General features: G+C 35.1%; 1 protein-coding gene across 5 annotated transcripts in view; it reads right to left on the bottom strand.

Annotated features, from left to right (window-relative positions):
* Nucleotides 1–22,625, bottom strand: part of LOC127865081 (copine-8-like) — a 69,596-nt gene that overhangs the window by 23,414 nt on the left and 23,557 nt on the right. For 4 of the 5 annotated variants that reach the window (XM_052404974.1, XM_052404971.1, XM_052404973.1 and 1 more), the window contains 9 exons: nucleotides 22,325–22,401; nucleotides 21,874–21,902; nucleotides 16,896–16,924; nucleotides 10,579–10,682; nucleotides 10,252–10,398; nucleotides 7,147–7,225; nucleotides 4,206–4,259; nucleotides 3,341–3,402; nucleotides 1,519–1,671 (listed from right to left, as the gene is read on the bottom strand). In XM_052404974.1, coding sequence (XP_052260934.1) covers nucleotides 1,519–1,671; nucleotides 3,341–3,402; nucleotides 4,206–4,259; nucleotides 7,147–7,225; nucleotides 10,252–10,398; nucleotides 10,579–10,682; nucleotides 16,896–16,924; nucleotides 21,874–21,902; nucleotides 22,325–22,401 — 734 coding nt within the window. The remainder of the gene's footprint in view (nucleotides 1–1,518; nucleotides 1,672–3,340; nucleotides 3,403–4,205; nucleotides 4,260–7,146; nucleotides 7,226–10,251; nucleotides 10,399–10,578; nucleotides 10,683–16,895; nucleotides 16,925–21,873; nucleotides 21,903–22,324; nucleotides 22,402–22,625) is intronic. The other variant, XM_052404972.1, reaches the window with a different exon arrangement.

Genomic DNA, 22,625 nt, shown 5'->3' on the forward strand with positions numbered 1-22,625 from the left:
GACCTTTCAAATCTAGGTGACCTTGACCTTTGAGCCAGGGAGATGTGTCATACATGCGACAAGTCTTTTATGATGATGAACGTTATTTAAAAGTTTTTAAAATTGTATCATTAATGAAGACATTTAAGTCCATACAAGCTCAGGCGCACACATACTCCACCATTATGTCTGACTGCTTTCCGTAAGTTGGCTTTAAAAAAAAAAGTCTGCTTAATTTATCTTTAAAACAAGAGTTCCGCGGTCGGAGATGACCGCATTGAAGCCGGATTTTTGATTTAAATGACAGGAAAGTACCTTTCGTGTTTTTGTCAATGCAATACTTAAATTACTGAAATATTGTTCAAAGGTCAAAATGAAATGTAAGTACTTTTCAAGGCATGAGCAAACCTTATGTTATGTTTTGAATGCATGCATATACATGAACAACAATAACATTTAAGGTCACAAATATGAACTTGAATTGACAATTAGGAAAGTTTGATCTCAATTTTTTTATTAGCAAATTAGTAAGATATTGTTTGAAGTTTCCATCAATTTCATTATCAAATGTAAGAAAATAAACCAAAGTTATAACATGAAATAAGAACTTTAACATTTTTACATTCAAGGTCACAGTGACCTTGACCTTCAAATGAATGACCTTGAAATGTCCAGTGGTTACTTACTAGTTCTGGCCAACCTTCATGTCAAGTTTCAAGACTCTAGGTCCAAGCATACCAAAGTTATAACAACTTTAACATTTTTACATTCAAGGTCACAGTGACCTTGACCTTCAAATGAATGACCTTGAAATGTCCAGTGGTTACTTACTAGTTCTGGCCAACCTTCATGTCAAGTTTCAAGACTCTAGGTCCAAGCATACCAAAGTTATAACAACTTTAACATTTTTATATTGAAGGTCACAGTGACCTTCACCTTCAAATGAATGACCTTGAAATGACCAGTGGTCATCTGTTAATCCGGGCCAACCTTCATGTCAAGTTTGAAGACTCTAGGTCCAAGCATACCAAAGTTATACCATGAAATAAGAACTTTAACATTTTTACATTCAAGGTCACAGTGACCTTGACCTTCAAATGAATGACCTTGAAATGACCAGTGGTTACTAACTAGTTATGGCCAACCTTCATGTCAAGTTTCAAGACTCTAGGTCCAAGCATACCAAAGTTATAAGAACTTTAACATTTTTTATATTGAAGGTCACAGTGACCTTGACCTTCAAATGAATGACCTTGAAATGACCAGTGGTCATCTGTTAATCCTGGCCAACCTTCATGTCAAGTTTGAAGACTCTAGGTCCAAGCATACCAAAGTTATACCATGAAATAAGAACTTTAACATTTTCGAGCACGCCGCCACCCCGCCCGCCCGCCCGCCCCCCCCCCGCCCGCCCGACAACATCAATCTATAAGCCGAGATTTTTTCGAAAAAAATCCGGCTAAAAATCTTATTTCTCTTAAAACGATACTGAAAAATGCTATCAAACTATGATACAATCAGATTCCTGTGACTACATACGTGTCATAGTCCTGAATTATCTCCCCAACAGCCTGGATTGCAGCTGCATACTGGTTGATCTGATTCTGCCCATTGTAATGGAGAGACGTAGGCTGAATGGGGTCGCCGTTGGATGCTGTGAAATCTATTGCCACGGTGAAATTCATCTCAAGACTGTAAGATTTATTAATGGGATCCATTTCCAATATCTGAATTCAAATTTCTGCATCATATTCAGTATCTGAATGATATCCAGATATTTATAAATGTAATAACTAAGCCAGACCTTTTTGTCTTGAAGGCTTTTGTATATAACATTTATGTGGAATATATATTGAACTTTGTATTCTAATTTAACTCTCTCTTAGTATTTTTCAGTTGTTATTCTTTAATCTGCATTGTCCATTAAATATTAATTAAACACTTGTAAGAATCTTGTATTACGATGTGTCCACGATTGTATATCAGCTCAAGTTAATTTTGTTTTGCTTTTATTGAGGAGATCGGTGAAAAAACAAAAATACCATTTTCACAAAAACTCAAAATTGATGAGTGCGAAGTCACATTTCTTACAGAATTCCAGAACAAGGTTGAACATGATGCCATCTTTAATAGAACCACGCAATACAACATTGGATTTCATGCCGTCATCTTTTGAACATTTGGAAACTTATTGATATAGTCAATATAAGATGACATTGTCAGAATAAGCAGTCTATAAATACTTCACATCCTTAGTGTAAACAATCTTGTTTACTGAAAGATCGGTGGTTTTATAATCCCTGTATTCAGCACAAAGCAATTATTTTGTTATAATCAGATAATGTGCAGACAAATACTAACAAACAACTAGGTTTTGTAAACCACAGGTGGCAGATGTCTGCTTGGTAAAAGTAAAAGCTAATACGGCTAATCAATATCTTTGTTTTGTGCAATGATGATGCTTATTCTTCAGATCACCTTTACTCTGATCTTAATGGGTAAGTCATGTTTTTATAAAGATGAAACACCTATGACACTAAATATTATATTGTTGAATTATTACATGTATTGAGGTTTTATGTTAAATTAAGAATTACCTATAATTTTATTGCTTAAACAAATGCCTGTATGCATATGTTTGACGTTATTGTAACCAGTGTCAGTGCTAATTAAAATCCCAAATGTAAACAATCACAATCAACTGTTCTATAATCAATGATATTTTCCGCCAATTTTTTTTATCATAATAAAGTGAATATGCACGATTTTGATGTGTTAAATTGTGATATATTAATAACAATATGTTACAATAACACAAAATAGGCAAGGAAAATTATACATTGAAGAAAAATGTCATAAAATGCAACAAAGACAAATTAGCGCCCAGAGCCGATTGTGACGAAGATATTTCGTACATATTATCCTACAATAACTGAAGCATTCGTCTTTTGATTAGGATCAGAGTTAGTGTTTGTGTGTCGAATTAATAGATATCGTTGCAGGAAATTAAAATGATCCGTAAAACTAAATCTAGATTCACATCGTACATGCATGATTTACATGCTGGTGAATTCGACTGTACAGACATTTTCGATCTCAGAATTAAATTTCTGGCATATTTTGCATTATTCGACACATGTTCTTCTTAACTTTTATTTTAATTTATATTGAAATATATGTATAATAGATTTTTTACATATTTTATATAAATTCATAAATATTTGACATAATCGTGCATACCCACTTTAAGCCTCGTTCTGAAATTCGATGTGTCACATGATATCTTAAAGAAGTAACAGCTGTAGTATTGTGAAACTGGTCTATTAACTGACCTTTCACATGTCAGTTTATTAAAACTTACCCTCCTTTAAGGTAGTCTAGAAACGAAGGTACAGCCTCAGCTCGGCACTCCATAACTTGTAGCTGTTATACAAAGCCAGCATGTTAAATATATCTCCATTTAAATGTACTAGAAACTGTTCTTATAGCACATTTACTTTATACTCAATACTCATCACTTTCAATCTTGATTATTAAAATGAGAATGACTGACAACTATTATCACAACATTATGTTGGTTCAAACAGATTTTCAGACATTAAGAAAGCATCTAAGTGCTCATAAATACTCACTTAATGTAAAAAAGAAAAGTAACAAGCAAATATATATGTCAATATTGTATTTTTGCAATTTTAAACAAACATATGAATATGAACGAGAAATGTTATATAAAACTAATTAACAATCCTTATATGGCACAATCAATCAAATATTGTTCACTTAAATAAAATTTCTAATGAATAAGTTAACATTGATACATACACATTTGCTTTAATTTGTTGCAGAACCAAAATTATGTCTAAGTTACATATGAACAAATCACCATTGACTAATGGGGATTTCTCAACAGTGTATATGTCTTGTGTACAGCATAAAGTTGTGAACTATACAGCAGAAAATTATTAGCAATTGCATACAACAGAACTATACTGTTTTATATTTTCTGATTTCACCTCCTCTGCAAGTTTATTAATCAATGTTTCCTATGTATTGAAAAAACTAAAATAACTGTATGCAATCACTTTAATATGCCATTGTCATGGAGATAAGTCTAAACAGAACAATGTAGGATACGTATTTGTAGCCCAAATATGATGCAAATTCAAGTGTTGCAACAAAATAAGTAATAACCTTAAACATTTGCCTGTGATGCAAAAAGTACTTACTTCTCCTGAGTTCTTGTAATTTCTTTTCTTTGCTTTCTTTTTTGGGTTTATGAACTAAAATAGAAAACAACATACAGCAGTAACAATATATACTTCACCTTAATATTGAATACCGGGTATTTAAAACTGTATGTTACGTATAAAGTTCTAATAAGTAATACTTCCACAACATGAGTTTTAATTTGCACTGGTATGAATTACGCTGGGTATCCCTGATGGATAGTTATTTCATAGACACAATAGACTTTTTAAAACATGTATGCCCCAACTTGACGCAAAGTATTCCGATGACCTATTCCTTTGATCTCTTGACTTGAAAATTATTCAGGGTCATTCTTCTACAAGCATACTAATCTATATGATCCAGATAATTCTCTAAACATTGTTTTGAAGCTATTGTCAAGTCACAAGCACATCTTCCTTTCCATCCAAGTAACAGCTATTATTTTGGCATGATTGTTAGTCAAAGCGTTCAGAATATATTATGATAGTACTGAAACATTCAAGTTGGCCCTAGTTCGATCACCTGAGAGGAGTCGGTTCATTCAATCTTTACCAAACGTCAAACTTGACCTAGATATTGTCCAGACAAACATCCTGGTCAAGTTTCATCATTATTGAACCAAAACTCTGGCATATGGAGTGATTTTGTTTTTGTAAGATTTGACCTGGTGACCTATATTTTGAGTAGACCCCCCCTTACCAAATATCAAACTTTGCTTACAAAAATAAATATTATGACCAAGATTCATAAAATCTGAAACAAAATTCTGACCTCTAGAGTGTTTACAAGGATTTTGTATAATATAATGAAAATTTGGACAATCTAAGGGCAACAATTATGGCATTAATTATGTGATATATATAAAACCAATCTTTTCACCAAGTTTCATGATGATTGGGCAAAAAATGTGACTTCTAGAGTGTTCACAAGCATTTTTTACTATATAAATATAAGAAAACTGCCCCCCCCCCCCCTGGCAGCCATGTTATTCAACTGACCAGAACCATTTTCAAACTCAACTCTCATGTCAAGGAAACAAATGTTCTGACCAAATTTCATGAAAATTGGGCCAAAAATGTGACTTCTAGAGTGTTCACATGTTTTCACTATTTACATATAGAGAAAAATGCCCCGCCCACTGGCGGCCATGTTTTTTCACCGATCTGGACCATTTTCGAACTCATCCGAGATATCAATAAAACCAATGTTTTGACCGACTTTCATGATGATTGGGCAAAAATTGTGACTTCTAGAGTGTTTACAAGGTTTCTCTATAGCCAAATAAGGGAAATTGCTCCCCCCGGCAGCCATGTTATTCAACTGACCGGAACCATTTTCGAACTCAACTCTCATATCAAGGCAACAAACGTTCTGACCAAATTTCATGAAAATTGGGCCAAAAATGTGACTTAGAGTGTTCACATGTTTTCACTTTATACATATAGAGAAAAATGCCCTGCCAGTGGCCCATGTTTTTTCACCGATCTGGACCATTTTCAAACTCGTCCAAGATATCAATAAAACCAATGTTTAGATCAACTTTCATGATGATTGGGCAAAAATTGTGACTTCTAGAGTGTTTACAAGGCTTCTCTAAAGCCAAATAAGAAAAACTGCCCAGCCCACTGGCAGCCATGTTTTTCAACGGATCGGAACCACTTTTGAACTCAACCAACATATCATTAAGACAAACATTTTGACAAAGTTACATGAAGATTGGGCATGAAATGTGACTTCTACAGTGTTAACAAGTTTTTTCTTTTTTTGACCTAGTGACCTAGTTTTTGACCCGGCACGACCCAGTTTCGAACTCGACCGAAATTTCATTGGAACAAAGCTTTTGACCAAGTTTCATGAAGATCTGACAATAAATGTGGCCTCTAGAGTGTTTACGAACAAATGTGGACGGACGGACGACAGACAAAGACCGGTCACAAAAGCTCACCTGAGCAATTAGGTGAGCTAAAAATTCAAACAAACTGATAGCACTTTAACCTTTGACCTGTTGGCCTCAAAATCAATAGATGTCATTCTTTCTCAAGCATTCCAATTAAGATGATTTCACGTATAAAGCGTTCTCTATATCTGTCATACAGAAACAAGATTCTTGATACAAGCTCATGTGATCTTTGACTTGGTAATCTCAAATCAAAGTATGTCTTCTTTTTTTATAACCACTATACCAATTTGCATGATTGTAGATCAAAGCGTTCTCAACACTGTATTACATTGACTTTTTTTACATGGTGAGCTAAAATTCAATAGAGATTTCCCCTTCTGCCAAGTGATCACTTAACTGGATTGTTTAATCACAGGTAAAAGCATTCGTAAGATTTTGAGCAAAAAATAAAATTTACTGGTTGAATCACCTGTGACCCTTACCTTTGACCTGTTGACCCCTAAACAAGGCAGATGTCTTCCTTTCCTCTAAATTAAAAATCATACTTTTGTGCATGCCTGTTGGTCAAAGTGTTCTATAGATATCATGTGGAAACCATGTGCAGATCAATACAATCCCATTTCGGTTCATGGAAAAAATAGTAATAACAAGAGATGGCCAAGCAATATAGTCCCCTACTGATGAAACTCCACCATTGTCAGATTATTATTTTTTCTTTTTTTTTTCTTTTTTGCCATAGCAACCTAAATTCTTGACTTAGGAACAAAATGAAATGACGTGCATAGTCTCCATATTGCCATCTATCCATGAAAAAATATGAAGAACTTTTAAAGTTATCGCAGGATCCAGAAAAGTGTGACAGACAGAGCGCAAACCATAATTCCCCTCCGGTTTCACCGGTAGGGGACAATAATCAGGATGGTATTGGTTGCATAATTGATATTGTCGCTACCTGGTACCTATAAATCACAAAGCCATGTTTTAAGGCACTCTGCCATGTAGTGGCTTTCCAATAGAAATGACCACTTTTCCCCTACCTGATATACTGTGCTGGCAGTGGGGGCTTTCAAGAGGTCCTTCAGCGTTGTTGTGAATTCACCAATTAGATCATGGCTGCTGAAAACAGGTGTCATAGCAGACAAAAAAGAAGTTAACAGGCTTACATTCACTTTTGTTACAATTTTGTGGATGATTATTGTGTTACTAATTTTTTGCTTGTTTTGCTATTTTCATACATAAGTCTCCTTTGTTTTCAGGTATGTCATGACACAGACTGCATTTAAATATGATACAAAAAGTATTCTAGTGTTTCTCTACCATAAGAATAAGAACAAGTTCATTCATGTGATTTGTTTAAATAATATTCTTACAAATGCATAAGTAATTTCTCCAGTCTCAGCGCTAAAATTAACCAAAGTAATGACACTATTTCAAAAGAAGTAAAAGTACAGTAGACTCTCTGTAAACCGGACGGTCTCGGGACCAGCCTGATCGTCCGGTTTTCAGAGAGTTCCGGTTTACCAAGAGTACGCATATTGCCGAAATATACATGGTATGCATTGTGTACAGAATCACATAAAAATAAAACAAACCATATACATTTACATGTACCATGTGAAAACTGTACGCAGGTACTGATGATGTTAATTGCATTCTTAAACAAGAGTGCCAAACTGTCACAAGATACGCCCGTTCGAAGGTTTTGGACACCATGCTCAATGCTTGAAAGTGTCCTCAAGACCTAGTTATTGACCCGGCATGACCCATATTTGAACTTGACCTAGATATCACTTAGATGTAACATCTGACTAAATTTGGTGAAGATCAGATGAAAACTACTTCAATTAAAGAGCGGACAACATGCTTAATGCTTGAAATGCACTATGTGACCTCGTTTTTGACCCGGCATGACCCATGTTCGAACTTGACCTACATATCATCTAGACACAACTTCTGACCAAATTAGGTGAAGATCAGATGAAAACTACTTCAATTAGAGAGCGGACACCATGCTAAATGCTTGAAATGCACTAAGTAACCTCGTGACCTAGTTTTTGACCCGGCATGACCCATATTTGAACTTGACCTACATATCATCTAGACACAACTTCTGACCAAATTTGGTGAAGATCGGATGAATACAATTTGAATTAGAGTCCGGACAAAGTGGCGCCGTTGAAAATGCACTAATTGACCCTATGACCTAGTTTTTGACCCGGCATGACCCATATTTGAACTTGGCCTATATATCAACTAGATGCAACTGCTGACCAAGTTTGGTGAAGATCGGATGAATACAATTTGAAATAGAGTCCGGACAAAGTGGCCCCTTTGAAAATGCACTTATTGACCCTATGACCTAGTTTTTGACCCGGCATGACCCATATTCGAACTTGGCCTAGATATCAACTAGATGCAACTGCTGACCAAGTTTGGTGAAGATCGGATGAATACAATTTGAAATAGAGTCCGGACAAAGTGGCCCCTTTGAAAATGCACTTATTGACCCTATGACCTAGTTTTTGACCCGGCATGACCCATATTCGAACTTGGCCTAGATATCAACTAGATGCAACTGCTGACCAAGTTTGGTGAAGATCGGATGAATACAATTTGAATTAGAGTCCGGACAAAGTGATGCCTTCCGCCCGCCGCCCGCCGCCCGCCGCCCGCCCGCCCGCCCGCCGCCAAGGGGTTTCACATAATACGTCCCGTATTTTATACGGGCGTATAAAAATGTGTTTTTAATCGATTAAAAGCAAAAAAATAATCCATACCGACTTGTTTTGATTAATCCCAAAGTGAGCGTGGTGCTTTATACATGTACGTACGTGGCATTTGTCATATAGGCGAGTGACGACACAAATAAGATGGTTGTAGATACACGATTTATTATTCAATACATACATGTACCACATTTCATAAAACATACACACAAGCAAAAAAAACAGCGTCATAATTATTTTTTAAGATATTCATAATCTCAAAACCTACTAATTCTGGAAGTTTACGATTTCACGAAAAAGTCCAAGATCACTGTCTGCTTGAAAGCACATTTCTCCTTTACGATCTTATTTTCTGCAATGTTAAGAAGGCTATAAGATCTTTTAAAATACCCAGGAAGATCACAAGAAAGTGATCGTCGCAACGGCATGCATTAATTTTTTTAATTAAATTGTTTATCATAGGCGATAATAAATAATTAATAAAACGATCGAGTCAATCACTTTACTTTTTGGTGTTACCGCACGTCTTTTATAGACATTCACAGTTTGTTTTACATTACTTAATCGGACTCCAATAGCGCGGTAACGACTTGATACCTTTATGGTATGTTTAATCCGATTATCGATAATTGAGCGAGCAAAATGTGTGACACCGCACTCGCTGTGCTGACTAAGTATTGTTATTTTCACGCCTCGGGCATCTTGAGAATTTAAACCGTCCGGTATACTCAATGTATTTTACGTTGAAAATGACCAAATTTACGGAGATACCCGTCCGGTTTCCGGTTTTCAGAGAGTTCGGTTTATTCAACATTTTTTAACAAAGAAATAGAAGAAGAAAATACGGGACTGGCCCGACCGTCCGGAATCGAGAGTTCCGGTATTCCGAGAGTCCGGTATTGGCAGAGTCTACTGTATGTGAATATATACCAAGACATAGTTAGAAAACACACCTCAAGTCTGACATTGCTTGCAAGGCATATGGGGATTTCAATATATTTAAATAAAACAGGTATTATATGACCCCTTGCTTGAAATGTTCAGGAGTCAGGTGAAATTTGTAGGTGTCATTATACTGAAGCAGAGTAATTTTTTGTATGCTTACTTGCTTAATTCTCTGCAGTATACATTTCTTAGTATACATTTTAGTCAAATACTATGCAATTAAACACAATTTATATTAACTAAAATATAGTTTTGACTGAGCTTTCAAGTGATATTTGCATTAAAATGAAGCAATGCAATCATTTGCATGAGTCAAAAGTAAGAAAATTGCAAAACGCTTGCATCAAAAAGCAGGATTGAGCTTCAATTGAAATTCCTACGATATATAGACTTTAAGTTAGACCCTAGTGATAATAGTGGCATTTTCTGTTAAGAAGAAAGTACCAATTACATAAGCCTACTACTACATACCTCCCATCAGAGTCCCAGTCATAGCACTCCACTTTCAGCAATCTGTCATGGTCTCCATTGCACAGGGTCTTAGCAGGCACACAAAATGGCCGCCATGTTGGATTCAGCGAGTTTTTTATCACTTCTGACTTGTGGGTAATTGTGTAACTGGAGAAACGATAAGTTTATCACAGTAAGTACAGACAATCTTAGTCTAAAATGATTTGCTTTTCTTTGTATTACAATGAAATACAGTGTAAACCTCCATTGGTGATCATGAAATCAGAAGGTCACACATGGTTCTATTAAAGGTTACAAAGGGTATTCTTGAAGGTAACATGACATTACCTGCCATCAGGATTGGCTCTGTAGAAGACCAGATATGGGTCAGACTTTCCCAGGAAATCCTTATTGTCCAGACCAGTTGCCCTCAGCTTCATGTGGATCTCCTCCTAAAAAAAATAACAAGAGCTGTCAAAGGACAGCGCGCTCGACTATTTAGTGCTTGACAGTATAACGTAAGCATCATGGGAAAATTGTTCATATTCAAAAATTTATTAGTCAATCTTTCAAAAATAAAAAAAGGAAAAAAAAAAATTTGGGGGGGGGGGGGGGAGGTAGAGGGGGGAGGTGGGGGGGTGTGGTAATTTATAAGTTGATGTTTAAAAAAAAAATTGTTTTTTTGGGGGGGGGGTCGGGGGGTAGGGGGGTGGGGGGTGAGAGGGGGTATAATGTGGGGTGGAGTAATTTATTAGATGATGTTTAAAAAAAAAGAATAATATTTTTTTTTGGGGGGGGGGGTAGGGGGGTTGGGGGGGAAAGGGGGTATAATGTGGGGTGTGGTAATTTATAAGATGATGTTTAAAAAAAAATTTGGGGGGGTGGGGTGAGGGGGGGTAGGGGAGAGAGGGGGGGAAAATGTGGGGTGTGGTAATTTATAAGATGATGTTTAAAAAAAATTGGAGGGGGATGAGGTTTGGGGGGGGGGGGAGGGATTCTGGTAGGGGCGTGGGGTATTGTTTGGGTGGAATCCATTGTGGTATTCAGATAAGTGTTGTTTTGTCAAAGAAATAATAAAATGTGATCATAAATAAGGTAGTTATGGCAATTTAAGCAAAATGTTCAATATCTACGTGTAAAAGGGGCCATAATTATGTCAAAATGCTTGATGCAGTGGTCTGCTCTTGTTTATAGGTTTGGGTCATGTTGGTAAACAAGTATGCAACATATAAAAGCAATATGTCAAAGAATATAGGAAATATTTGGGGTAGTACGCAAAGTTTAACATAGATTTATCAATAATATGCATATTCTAAGTATAAAAGGGGCAATAATTATAACACAAGAGTTCCGCGGTCGGAGATGACCGCATTGAAGCCGTATTTTTGATTTAAATTTAAGGGGAGTTTTGTGCACAGTGTCTTCCTCACACTCACCTTTATGTCAAGTTTGAAGACTCTAGGTACAAGCATACCAAAGTTATAACATGGAATAAGAACTTTAACATTTTTACCTACCAAAGTTATAAGAACTTTAACATTTTTACATTCAAGGTCACAGTGACCTTGACCTTAGAATGAATGACCTTGAAATGACCAGTGGTCATCTAAGTGTGCTTGCAAACCTTCATGTCAAGTTTGAAGACTCTATGTCCAAGCATACCAAAGTTATAACAATTTTAACATTTTAACATTTAAGGTCACAGTGACCTTGACCTTCAAATGAATGACATTGAAATGACCAGTGGTCATCTTCTAGTACTGGCCAATCTTTATTTCAAGTTTGAAGACTCTAGGTACAAGCATACCAAAGTTATAACATGAAATAAGAACTTTAACATTTTTACATTCAAGGTCACAGTGACCTTGACCTTCAAATGAATGACCTTGAAATGTCCAGTGGTTACTTACTAGTTCTGGCCAACCTTCATGTCAAGTTTCAAGACTCTAGGTCCAAGCATACCAAAGTTATAACAACTTTAACATTTTTACATTCAAGGTCACAGTGACCTTGACCTTCAAATGAATGACCTTGAAATGTCCAGTGGTTACTTACTAGTTCTGGCCAACCTTCATGTCAAGTTTCAAGACTCTAGGTCCAAGCATACCAAAGTTATAACAACTTTAACATTTTTATATTGAAGGTCACAGTGACCTTCACCTTCAAATGAATGACCTTGAAATGACCAGTGGTCATCTGTTAATCCTGGCCAACCTTCATGTCAAGTTTGAAGACTCTAGGTCCAAGCATACCAAAGTTATACCATGAAATAAGAACTTTAACATTTTTACATTCAAGGTCACAATGACCTTGACCTTCAAATGAATGACCTTGAAATGACCAGTGGTTACTAACTAGTTATGGCCAACCTTTATGTCAAGTTTCAAGACTCTAGGTCCAAGCATACCAAAGTTATAACAACTTTAACATTTTTTATATTGAAGGTCACAGTGACCTTGACCTTCAAATGAATGACCTTGAAATGACCAGTGGTCATCTGTTAATCCTGGCCAACCTTCATGTCAAGTTTGAAGACTCTAGGTCCAAGCATACCAAAGTTATACCATGAAATAAGAACTTTAACATTTTCGAGCACGCCGCCACCCCGCCCGCCCCCCCGCCCGCCCGACAACATCAATCTATAAGCCGAGATTTTTTCGAAAAAAATCCGGCTAAAAATGCTTGATAGAGTTGTCTGCTCTTGTTTATAGGTTGCAGTTAAGTTGTTAAACAAGTATGCAAAATAAAAGCAATATGTCAAGGGACATTGAAAATAAATGGGGTAGTACGAAAACTTTAACATTTGCTGCATATTCTAAGTGGAAAAGGGGCTATAATTATGACAAAATGCTTGATAGAGTTGTCTGCTCTTGTTGATAGGTTGGGGTCATGTTGGTAAACAAGTATGCAAAATATGAAAGCAATATGTCAAGGGACAAAGAAAATATTTGGGGTAGTACGAAAACTTTACGCAGGCACGCAGACACCGACGCCGAGGTGAGTAGGATAGCTCCACTATATATATTTCATATATAATAGTCGTGCTAAAAAATATTGCATTTGATAACTTTTTTGTCTTACTTAAAGAGTATTTGATTTATTATTTATAATTTTTCCATGACCATATATAATGAATATTTGTAAAAGAAATGGCAATTTATGAATCTGTATTTTACATAATGTTAAGTCAGACAATATTTATTTTAATGTTCAATTTCTAAAACTTGAATTGCTAACCTCATCTCTTTGATTAAAATTAAAATTTTCATTTTGACACATTCCCCTTCCGATTCTGACTAACGTCTATAAACAAGAGGATCATGGGCCCTAAGGTGTTTAACTGAGACCATAAGGAACTAATTTATTCTGCGAAAGTGGAGTTCAGAAGAACAAAAGTGCTTTATGAAACATAAATATTTTAATTCTGGGCTCAGTATCAAAGCTAACTATGAAACTCTAGAAACTATATCCACTGCTTTTGTATAAATGTTTTATCCATAACAAACAAGATGTACATGAGCCCTAAGGCACTCACCTGAGACTGGGGGGAACAATACTATATTCAGAAAGCTGATTTCAGAAGCATACTTTTTGAAACATAAATATTCAATTTCTTAGATCTTAGTACATCTTTATGTCAAACTGTTAATTGAACTGATAATTTAGACTATTTTCAACACAGAATGTACACATACAAACTTACACCTTAGATTAATTAACGGAGAACCACTCCACTAGTGAACTAGTTTTTAGCATAGGTGCAACGCACCTGTGCTTAAGGTATATACGACATTTCGAAAACCCACATCGATCGGTTGCCCATTATGAAGCCTTACCTGATCAAAAATCAGACGAAATATCTATTTAATTTAGTATATGGTAATTCTCACAATTTTTTTTTGAAACGTTTTTCTAACGTTTTCTTCCAAGAATATTGCTGACACTGTTTTTAGTGAATTTTTCTAAGACCGTTTTTCGTGAAAAAACCTTCTTAGAAACTAAAACAAATTTCGTTCTTAAAACAATTCTGTTCTTGTTGATAGTGACCTCACACCTAATTTCTATTTCCGTTGTTTACTGTACTGTGAGAGGTCAAATGTTTACATAACTGAATTCATAAGGCCCTGGTTTAAGGATATGTAACATTTCATCGGTTAATTATAAATAGATATTAAAACATATTCTCAGCAGGAAGTGGGGCATAAAGCACTTTTATTCTTTGAAAATGTGTAAAAAATGGCGGAGTACGATGAATGTTTTCTGATGTATGACATGGATTCTGACCTGCCTTTCTATGGATTTGATGAAGTAGAGTTTGAAAGTAATAGAGATGTGTTAATTGAAGTTAAAATGATTTACTTTGAGCTAGAAATTAAAGTTACGAGTAGAGCTAACGTTTTAAATGTGGCATCGGATTTAATGGATTCGCGCGAATTCGGACGAGTGTTGTGTCTGTAAAATATTAAATGGAAAGCTGTAAATGTATCAAGTCGGAAAAGAAAACGGATGGTTGCATAATGGTATGCGTGAAATAATGTAATTCTACGTATTTATTTTCATAGTTATGTCATTTTGTAACCATTCACATTCGTCACTATTTGGAATTCCCGTTTCTAAAAATAGAACAAGTTGGTAACAAGGGGGGCGACTCGTGATGTCAGCAATCGTTAAGGTTACAATATACGAAATAATCGAGTCATGAAGGGCTGTACTCTCTAAACAAATCATCATATTTTCCTCGAAGGCATGTTATACACTTTAGACTGTTGTTCTGGTTTTATCTTTTGGAGATATTGATAGGGTTTGCATAGGTGTTCACTACTAAATCCCTGGAATAGGATAAAGTTGGAGATTAAAGTAAAAAATGGCACTGCAAAAGGTAACAATCCACTAGAAAACAGCCGAAAAAAAGGCGCAAAAACAGTCGATTTTGATTTGAGTCGAATTCTTTTTTGGTTTGAACATGACATATCTTTTTTATTGCTTAAATCGATTCAGCTAAGAATGCCCGTCAAGAAAAGGTATGGTTATGGGGGTCTCTATGTGCAAAATGTTGTATTTATTTTCGCTTGCACAATGTTGTATTTATTTTCGCTCAAAGTTGTCGCTTTTACATCGAAACATATAAGGAAAGTATTTAGTATATTTTGACCTAAACATTTACTTTAGCAGCAACTTCCCTGTATCTTGCAACTATGCTCGTTTACCTCACTTGACCCAATGTCAAACGCCGGGATATCATAAGGACAGATATTTGGGTGACCATGTTTTAAAGGGGCCTTTTCATGTTTTGGTAAATTGACAAAATTATTTTAAAAAATCTTATTCTCAAATTTTTGTTGTAGTTATGATATTTGTGAGGAAACAGTAATACTGAACATTTACCATGCTCTAAAATATCCATTATATGCATCTCTTAACGATTTAAAAACGGGACAATTATAAAGCGTTGAAACGTGAAACAATTGAATAATTTGGAGAGTTCTTTTGTTATCCTTATATTTTGTGATACTACGAGGATTGCTTATATAAAGTATACAAAACATCACTCATTGTATGAGCACAGAGGGCTGAGTGGTCTAAGCGATAGACTTTTACTCCAGGGGTCAGTGGTTTGAGCCCAATTGATGGTTACTTTTTTTCTTTCTTTAATAATGTTATTCAAGTTTTTTACTGGGGCTATTTAGATCCAATGTTTACATTTACTAATATAAAGCAATTAATAACAAACTTCAATACATGCCAAAATCTGTGAAAGGCCCCTTTAAATAGACTAAATCTTATTTCAAACTAAGCTGATATATTGTTAGAATAGATCAAAACTGCTCAGCCTCAAACTCGGCCAAACTTCAAGTGAGACAAATGCTCTGACCATATTTTGTGAAGATTAGACAATAAATGTGACTAAAAGAGAGTTAACAGGGTCTTACTGAAGCCATATAAGGAAAACTGCCCAGTCCTCTGGCCGCCATGTTTTTTAACTGACCAGAACCATTTTCGAACTCAGGCGACATAATCATTAGAACAAATGTTCTGACTATGTTTTATGAAGATTGGACTACAATTGTGACTTGTAGAGTGTTAACAGGATTTAAATATAGAAATATATGGCAAACTGCACCTACCCAAGCAGCTATGTTTTTTCAAACTCAGCTGAGATATCATTAGAACAAATGTTATAACCAAGTTTTATGAAGATAGGGCTAAAAATGTGATTTCTAGATTATTGAGAAGGTTTCAATATAATGCCATATATGGAAAACTGTGCTTTTAAATGAACCATTACCAGTTTCAAACCTGGCTGAGATATTATAAGAATTAATGTTTTGACCAAGTTTCATGAAGATTGTGCTATAAATTATAGCACAATCTTCATGAAACATAATAAATGTGACTTCTAGAGTTTAAACATGTTTTTTCTTTATTTTTTACCTTGTGACAAACTTGGCAAAAATATGATTGAGACAACAGTTTTTACCTAGCTTCATGAAGATTAGACAACAAATCTGGCCTCTTTGTGTGTTAACAAGATAAAACGACCCAAGACACGCAACGCACCATAAGATCAGGACAAAAGAAGATCACAAAAGCTCACCATGAGCACATTGCATTAGGTAAGCTAAAAATGAATTGATGATAAAATATTCTCTTGATTGATAACTTACCTTGGAAGCGCTGATTTCTTCTACTCTCACTGAAAAAGGCAAAACATACCGATATTTCACAGCTCAAAAATGTGAAAACTGGTTATCATGTAATCATCTACATATCTTGATATATTAAATATATTAAGACTACACGTGTTGATTTCTTTATTGCTTTACAAGGAAAGGTTCACATAGATCTAGTTTGAAAAATTTAAAACCTAAGGAAAATTAAAATTTTCTATTTTCTTTTAATCGCTAGTACATGCATTAATACTTTATCTTAACAGGTCTTGTAGCAATAGTGGTGAAGAATTACCCCAGAAAGCTGAATGTCTTAATATGCTCCACTTCAAAAACAGTTCATAACTTTGTCATTTTTAACATAAGAAAATAAAATACTGTATACACAAGGTCATATAATTAAAAAAATGTCTGCAAATGGATGGATGGAACGACAGACTGACGCACTTAGGCAGACAGACAGATATTCCCTTTACTTTGTATCAGGGGGTAAAACAAGTAAAACTTATTAACTTTTATATGAAGAACAAAGTTATCATTGTTAAAGAACCCTTTAAACAATATGAACAAATAGAAAAACAAGAGATGTGTTTGTCAAAAACACAATGCCCCCTATTGCGCCGCTTTGTAGCCATATATTTGACCTTTGACCTTGAAGGATGACCTTGACTTTTACCACTCAAAATGTGCAGCTCCATGTGAAGTAAGTAAGAGATTGAATAGAGAAATTAAAAACAAAAATAAAAAAATCTTGACCTTTGACCTTGAAGGATGACTTTGACCACTCAAAATATTCAGCTCCAGGATATACACATGCATGCCAAATATCAAGTTGCTATCTTCAATATTTAAAAAGTTATGGCCAATGTTAAAGTTTTCGGACGGACAGAATATTTGACATTTGACCTTGAAGGATGACCTTGACCTTTCACCACTCAAAATGTTCAGCTCCAGGATATACACATGCATGCCAAATATCAAGTTGCTATCTTCAATAGTGAAAAAGTTATGGCCAATGTCAAAGTTTTCGGACGGACGGACAGACGCCATATATTAGACATTTGACCTTGAAGGATGACCTTGCCTTAACTTTAAAAGTCCTTCATTGTTGTGGCAGATAAACACAAATAAATATTAATTCATTCTTTAATCTTTGTATATCTTTAAAAGAACAGCTTCAGACAAACTGAGATACAATGCTTTAAGAAATTTATTAAAGTTTATAATACATGTATAGTTAGACGTTTGTACAGAAGAAACCCAATGGTGCAATTGCCCTAGGCTCGAAATTCCGGTTGACTAAAACTCTCCTCGAAGCATCGATTTTTTCTTGGTATGTATTCTTATAAATTTCTGTGGGATGGCTCGAATTCACAAGGGTCGGATATTCAGATGAATCGAACTGTTTTCATAGTTCTGGTCACAATTTTCATACGTTCTTTTGTTTGTTTGGCTCGAACTCGCTTCAGGTTGCATCAAGCTGTTAATCGATAAGAAGTGCCATAACTGATGTCATACCAGTTGCAAACAACCCATCAACTCATGATGTCATACCAGTTGCAAACAACCCATCAACTCATGATGTCATACCAGTTGCAAACAACCCATCAACTCAAACATTAATTGATTTGAGTAAAAGATGAACTGTTGAAGACACTGCACCAAATCAACCACCAAAGACGTCCGCCGAGTCAGCCATGGGAACGATAAATGTAATCCGGAAGTATCATGAGGAGTAATAAGACATGTACAATGTCAACTTGATGAAATAGAAGACTTCTTATCTCGACGACAACTCATAAAACTCATAAAAACAACACAGAATGACATCGTGTTATTATGTAAAAAGCCTATAAATAAATACTAAATGCTGTTTAAAATTTCAGTTATGTATATATATTGGTTATGCATGCTGTTTTTCTTAGTGCTTAATTTCTTACATGTACTCGTAAATGTGCTTTGTAAACATGTTCTGTAATAATTTTATATAAGAAATTTTATTGATTGTATGTAACTGTTTTAAAATATTGATTATTAAAATTATTATCTATATATATGGCTCATATGTATTAAAAAGCAGAAAATAGTTAGGGTAGTACAGAGATAAGTCAGTATGTATACTCTTCAACTGGGGATGCAAATCTACTACTACTGTTCTTTAATTTAGTTGTATATAAAACATTTTTAAATAAAATGGACTCTTTTAAAACTAAATAAACTTAAGATAATAGCCCGAATCATTTAATGACTCTCAAATAATAATTATAATAAACAACCAAATAAAGTTCAACAAATTTTTATTATTAACTAACTTGCATCAAGAATACAACATCAATTCCTTCAACAATTAATCAAAATAATACAATTCTCAAACTCACATTTAAAATGCTCAACAGGTTTTTACAAGGGCTGTTTGTAAAACATGCATGCCCCCCCCCCCCCATATTGGCTGTCAGTTGTAGTGGCAGCCATTGTTTGAATACGTTTTTTGTCACTGTGACCTTGACCTTTGACCTGGTGACCTGAAAATCGATAGGGGTCATCTGTCAGTCATGATCAATGCACCTATTAAGTTTCATGAACCTAGGCCTAATTATCATTGAGTTATCATCCAGAAACCATTTTACTATTTCGAGTCACTTTGACCTTGACCTTTGACCTAGTGACCTTAAAATCAATAGGGGTCATCTGCCAGTCATTATTAATGTACCTATGAAGTTTCATGAAATGCGTAAGCATTCTTGACTTTTCATCCGGAAACCATTTTACTATTTCGAGTCACTTTGACCTTGACCTTTGACCTAGTGACCTTAAAATCAATAGGGGTCATCTGCCAGTCATTATTAATGTACCTATGAAGTTTCATGAAATGCGTAAGCATTCTTGAGTTATCATCCTGAAACCATTTTACTGTTTCAAGTCACTGTGACCTCGGCCTTTGACCTAGTGACCTGAAAATCAATAGGGGTCATCTGCCAGTTGTGATCAATGTTCCTATGACGTTTCATGATCCTAGGCATAAGCATTCTTGAGTTATCATCCGGAAACCATTTTACTGTTTCGAGTCACTGTGACCTTGACCTTTGACCTAGTGACCTGAAAATCAATAGGGGTCATCTGCAAGTCATGATCAATGTACCTATGAAGTTTCATGATCCTAGGCGTAAGCATTGTTGAGTTATCATCCGGGAACCATTTTACTATTTCAAGTCACTGTGACCTTGACCTTTGACCTAGTGACCTGAAAATCAATCGGGGTCATCTGCGAGTCATGATCAATGTACCTATGAAGTTTCATGATCCTAGGCCTAAGCTTTACTATTTCGAGTCACTGTGACCTTGACCTTTGACCTAGTGACCTGAAAATCAATAGGGGTCATCTGCCAGTCAAGATCAATGTACCTATGAAGTTTTATGTTCCTAAGCCTAAGTGTTCTTGAGTTATCATCCGGAAACCATCTGGTGGATGGACGGACAGACGGATCGACATGGGCAAAACAATATACCCCCTCTTCTTTGAAGAGGGGCATAATTAAATGAACGATAAAATATCCCTACACCTTGACCTTAAATCTTATTCAAAGCTCTATTGTATGCAAAATTATTTACAGTGTTTTATCTTATTTTTAATTAAAAATGCCTAAAAATAATATTTCTCAGAGAAAAATCTATTAATGAGACCTATAATGTGAATGTACCTTTAATTCCAAAAAATCAGAGTCCCTCACTGTGAAAGAAACAGAGCTTATATACTAAGGCTCCGAGCAGGTCCGAGCCTTGCGTGGACCTAACATTAATCCAAGCAATAACTCAACCACGCACCATCCGCGCATCTTCCGAGCCTAACTGAGTATCTCAGGATGAACAGAGATTACCGCCTAAAGTTTACACAATAAAAACTTTATTAAAATGACTGGAAATGGTTCTTTAAGTATAATAATAAGGTTTAGAACATATAAATGCACATGATTGTGATTATTTGATAACAAGAGCACCGCATAATGGGTGCCACGCTCGGCTGCGGGTGCATTTTTGAAGAAATGAAAGCTTGTCAGAATTTTTTTTTTTAGAGGTCACAGTGACCTTGACCTTTGACCTAGTGACCCAAATACGGGTGTGGCGTGTAGAACTCATCAAGGTACAGCTACAAATGAAGTTTCAAAGTTGTAGGTGGAAGCACTTCGATTTTAGAGCCAATGTTCAAAACCTTGACAAAATGTTAAGGTTTTAGCACGACGCGGACGACAATGGACACGACGAGCTGGCTATGACAATACCGCAGGTTTTCTCTGAAAACAGCTGAGCTGAAAATCAAACCTACAATGATGTAGAAATCTACTGCGAAAATACGAGATTCAATCGTGTGCTGACAGGTTGACATAGGTCGTCAATGTACACTACCCATAATTCAACAAAAGGTCAAAAGTCACTTCCTTTAAATATGGGTCTATCAAAACATGCGATTGTTATCACAAACAAAAATGGATTTTACATGGATATGAACCATACAAATGGTACATTAAGCATAGTAAATATTGATAATAAGATGTTTAGTTTTATATGCAATAAGAAATTACACTTTACATCGAGTTAAAATGAATAACATGGTTAGGTTATAAAAACAAACCCATACTCGTGACCTATCTGATTAAAAATAGCAAAGATGGGGTCATGACAATATATATATATATTATAAATAAATATATAATCTTATTAAAAAAAACACTCTTAAAAATTTAGAAATACATATACATTTATACTGTATTCACGTAAGGACAGTGTTGCAATCCAGTGTTGTAGTGGTTTTAGATAAGATATATCCTCAACTCTCTGCTGTTAAGCCATCAGGAACAAATATAACATACTTTAACGGTCAAAATATTGCATTTTGGTCTAATAGCAGATAAACAAGAAGTGACACGTTAATCAGTTACAAATAGTTTAAAACTGAGGTAAAAAAACACTGGAGACTTACCAATAATTTTTGACTGTCCAATTACTCCTCTGAAACATAAAGGGAAGAAAATCAGTTGACATGAAACCACATGTACGGCTTTAATCTGTAGAGGAAGGAATAATACAGACCGGTTTCACCTTCAATAACATAAACTAAACTTGGTAAACTTAGAAAATGTTTTCCATTTTCATAATGAAACAAGAGTGTCTGGAAATCATTGATCTGCAATGACGAAAATGAAGAAAGTAAGATACGTGGCAATGATGGAAACAAGTTCTTTAAAATTTAACATATTAATCTTATTATTAAAATGAAAGCATCAGTAACCTTGACCTTTGTCCAACTGGCCAAACGTAATCCCAAGCTTAGTTTACATGAATGCAACAACAATTATGCAGTGAAGAATTATAGATCACATTACAAATGTAATTGTATGCTACTAATGAATGGTATAGTTATACAAACTTACAGAAGTTGTTTTTCAATGCGACCACTTCCACACCCAACTATTTCCCCCAACGTACACTCCATCCGTCCAAGGAAATCCTGCGATTTACAGTAACATTTGAATACAAACAAAAATTGAAAATCGTTACTGTGTTATAGTACTCCAGTGACAAATATTGATTTGTCAAAATCACCTATAACAATACATTTTTCAATTGCTTCCATACACATTAACATTTTTTGTTCTTATTATTATTACAGGCAATTGGTAATTATAATAAACTAACCACTAGGTCATCAAATCATTTATGTTAAATTTCATT

The sequence above is a fragment of the Dreissena polymorpha genome, chromosome 1 (assembly GCF_020536995.1).
Source record: "Dreissena polymorpha isolate Duluth1 chromosome 1, UMN_Dpol_1.0, whole genome shotgun sequence".
NCBI classification, from domain to species: domain Eukaryota; kingdom Metazoa; phylum Mollusca; class Bivalvia; order Myida; family Dreissenidae; genus Dreissena; species Dreissena polymorpha.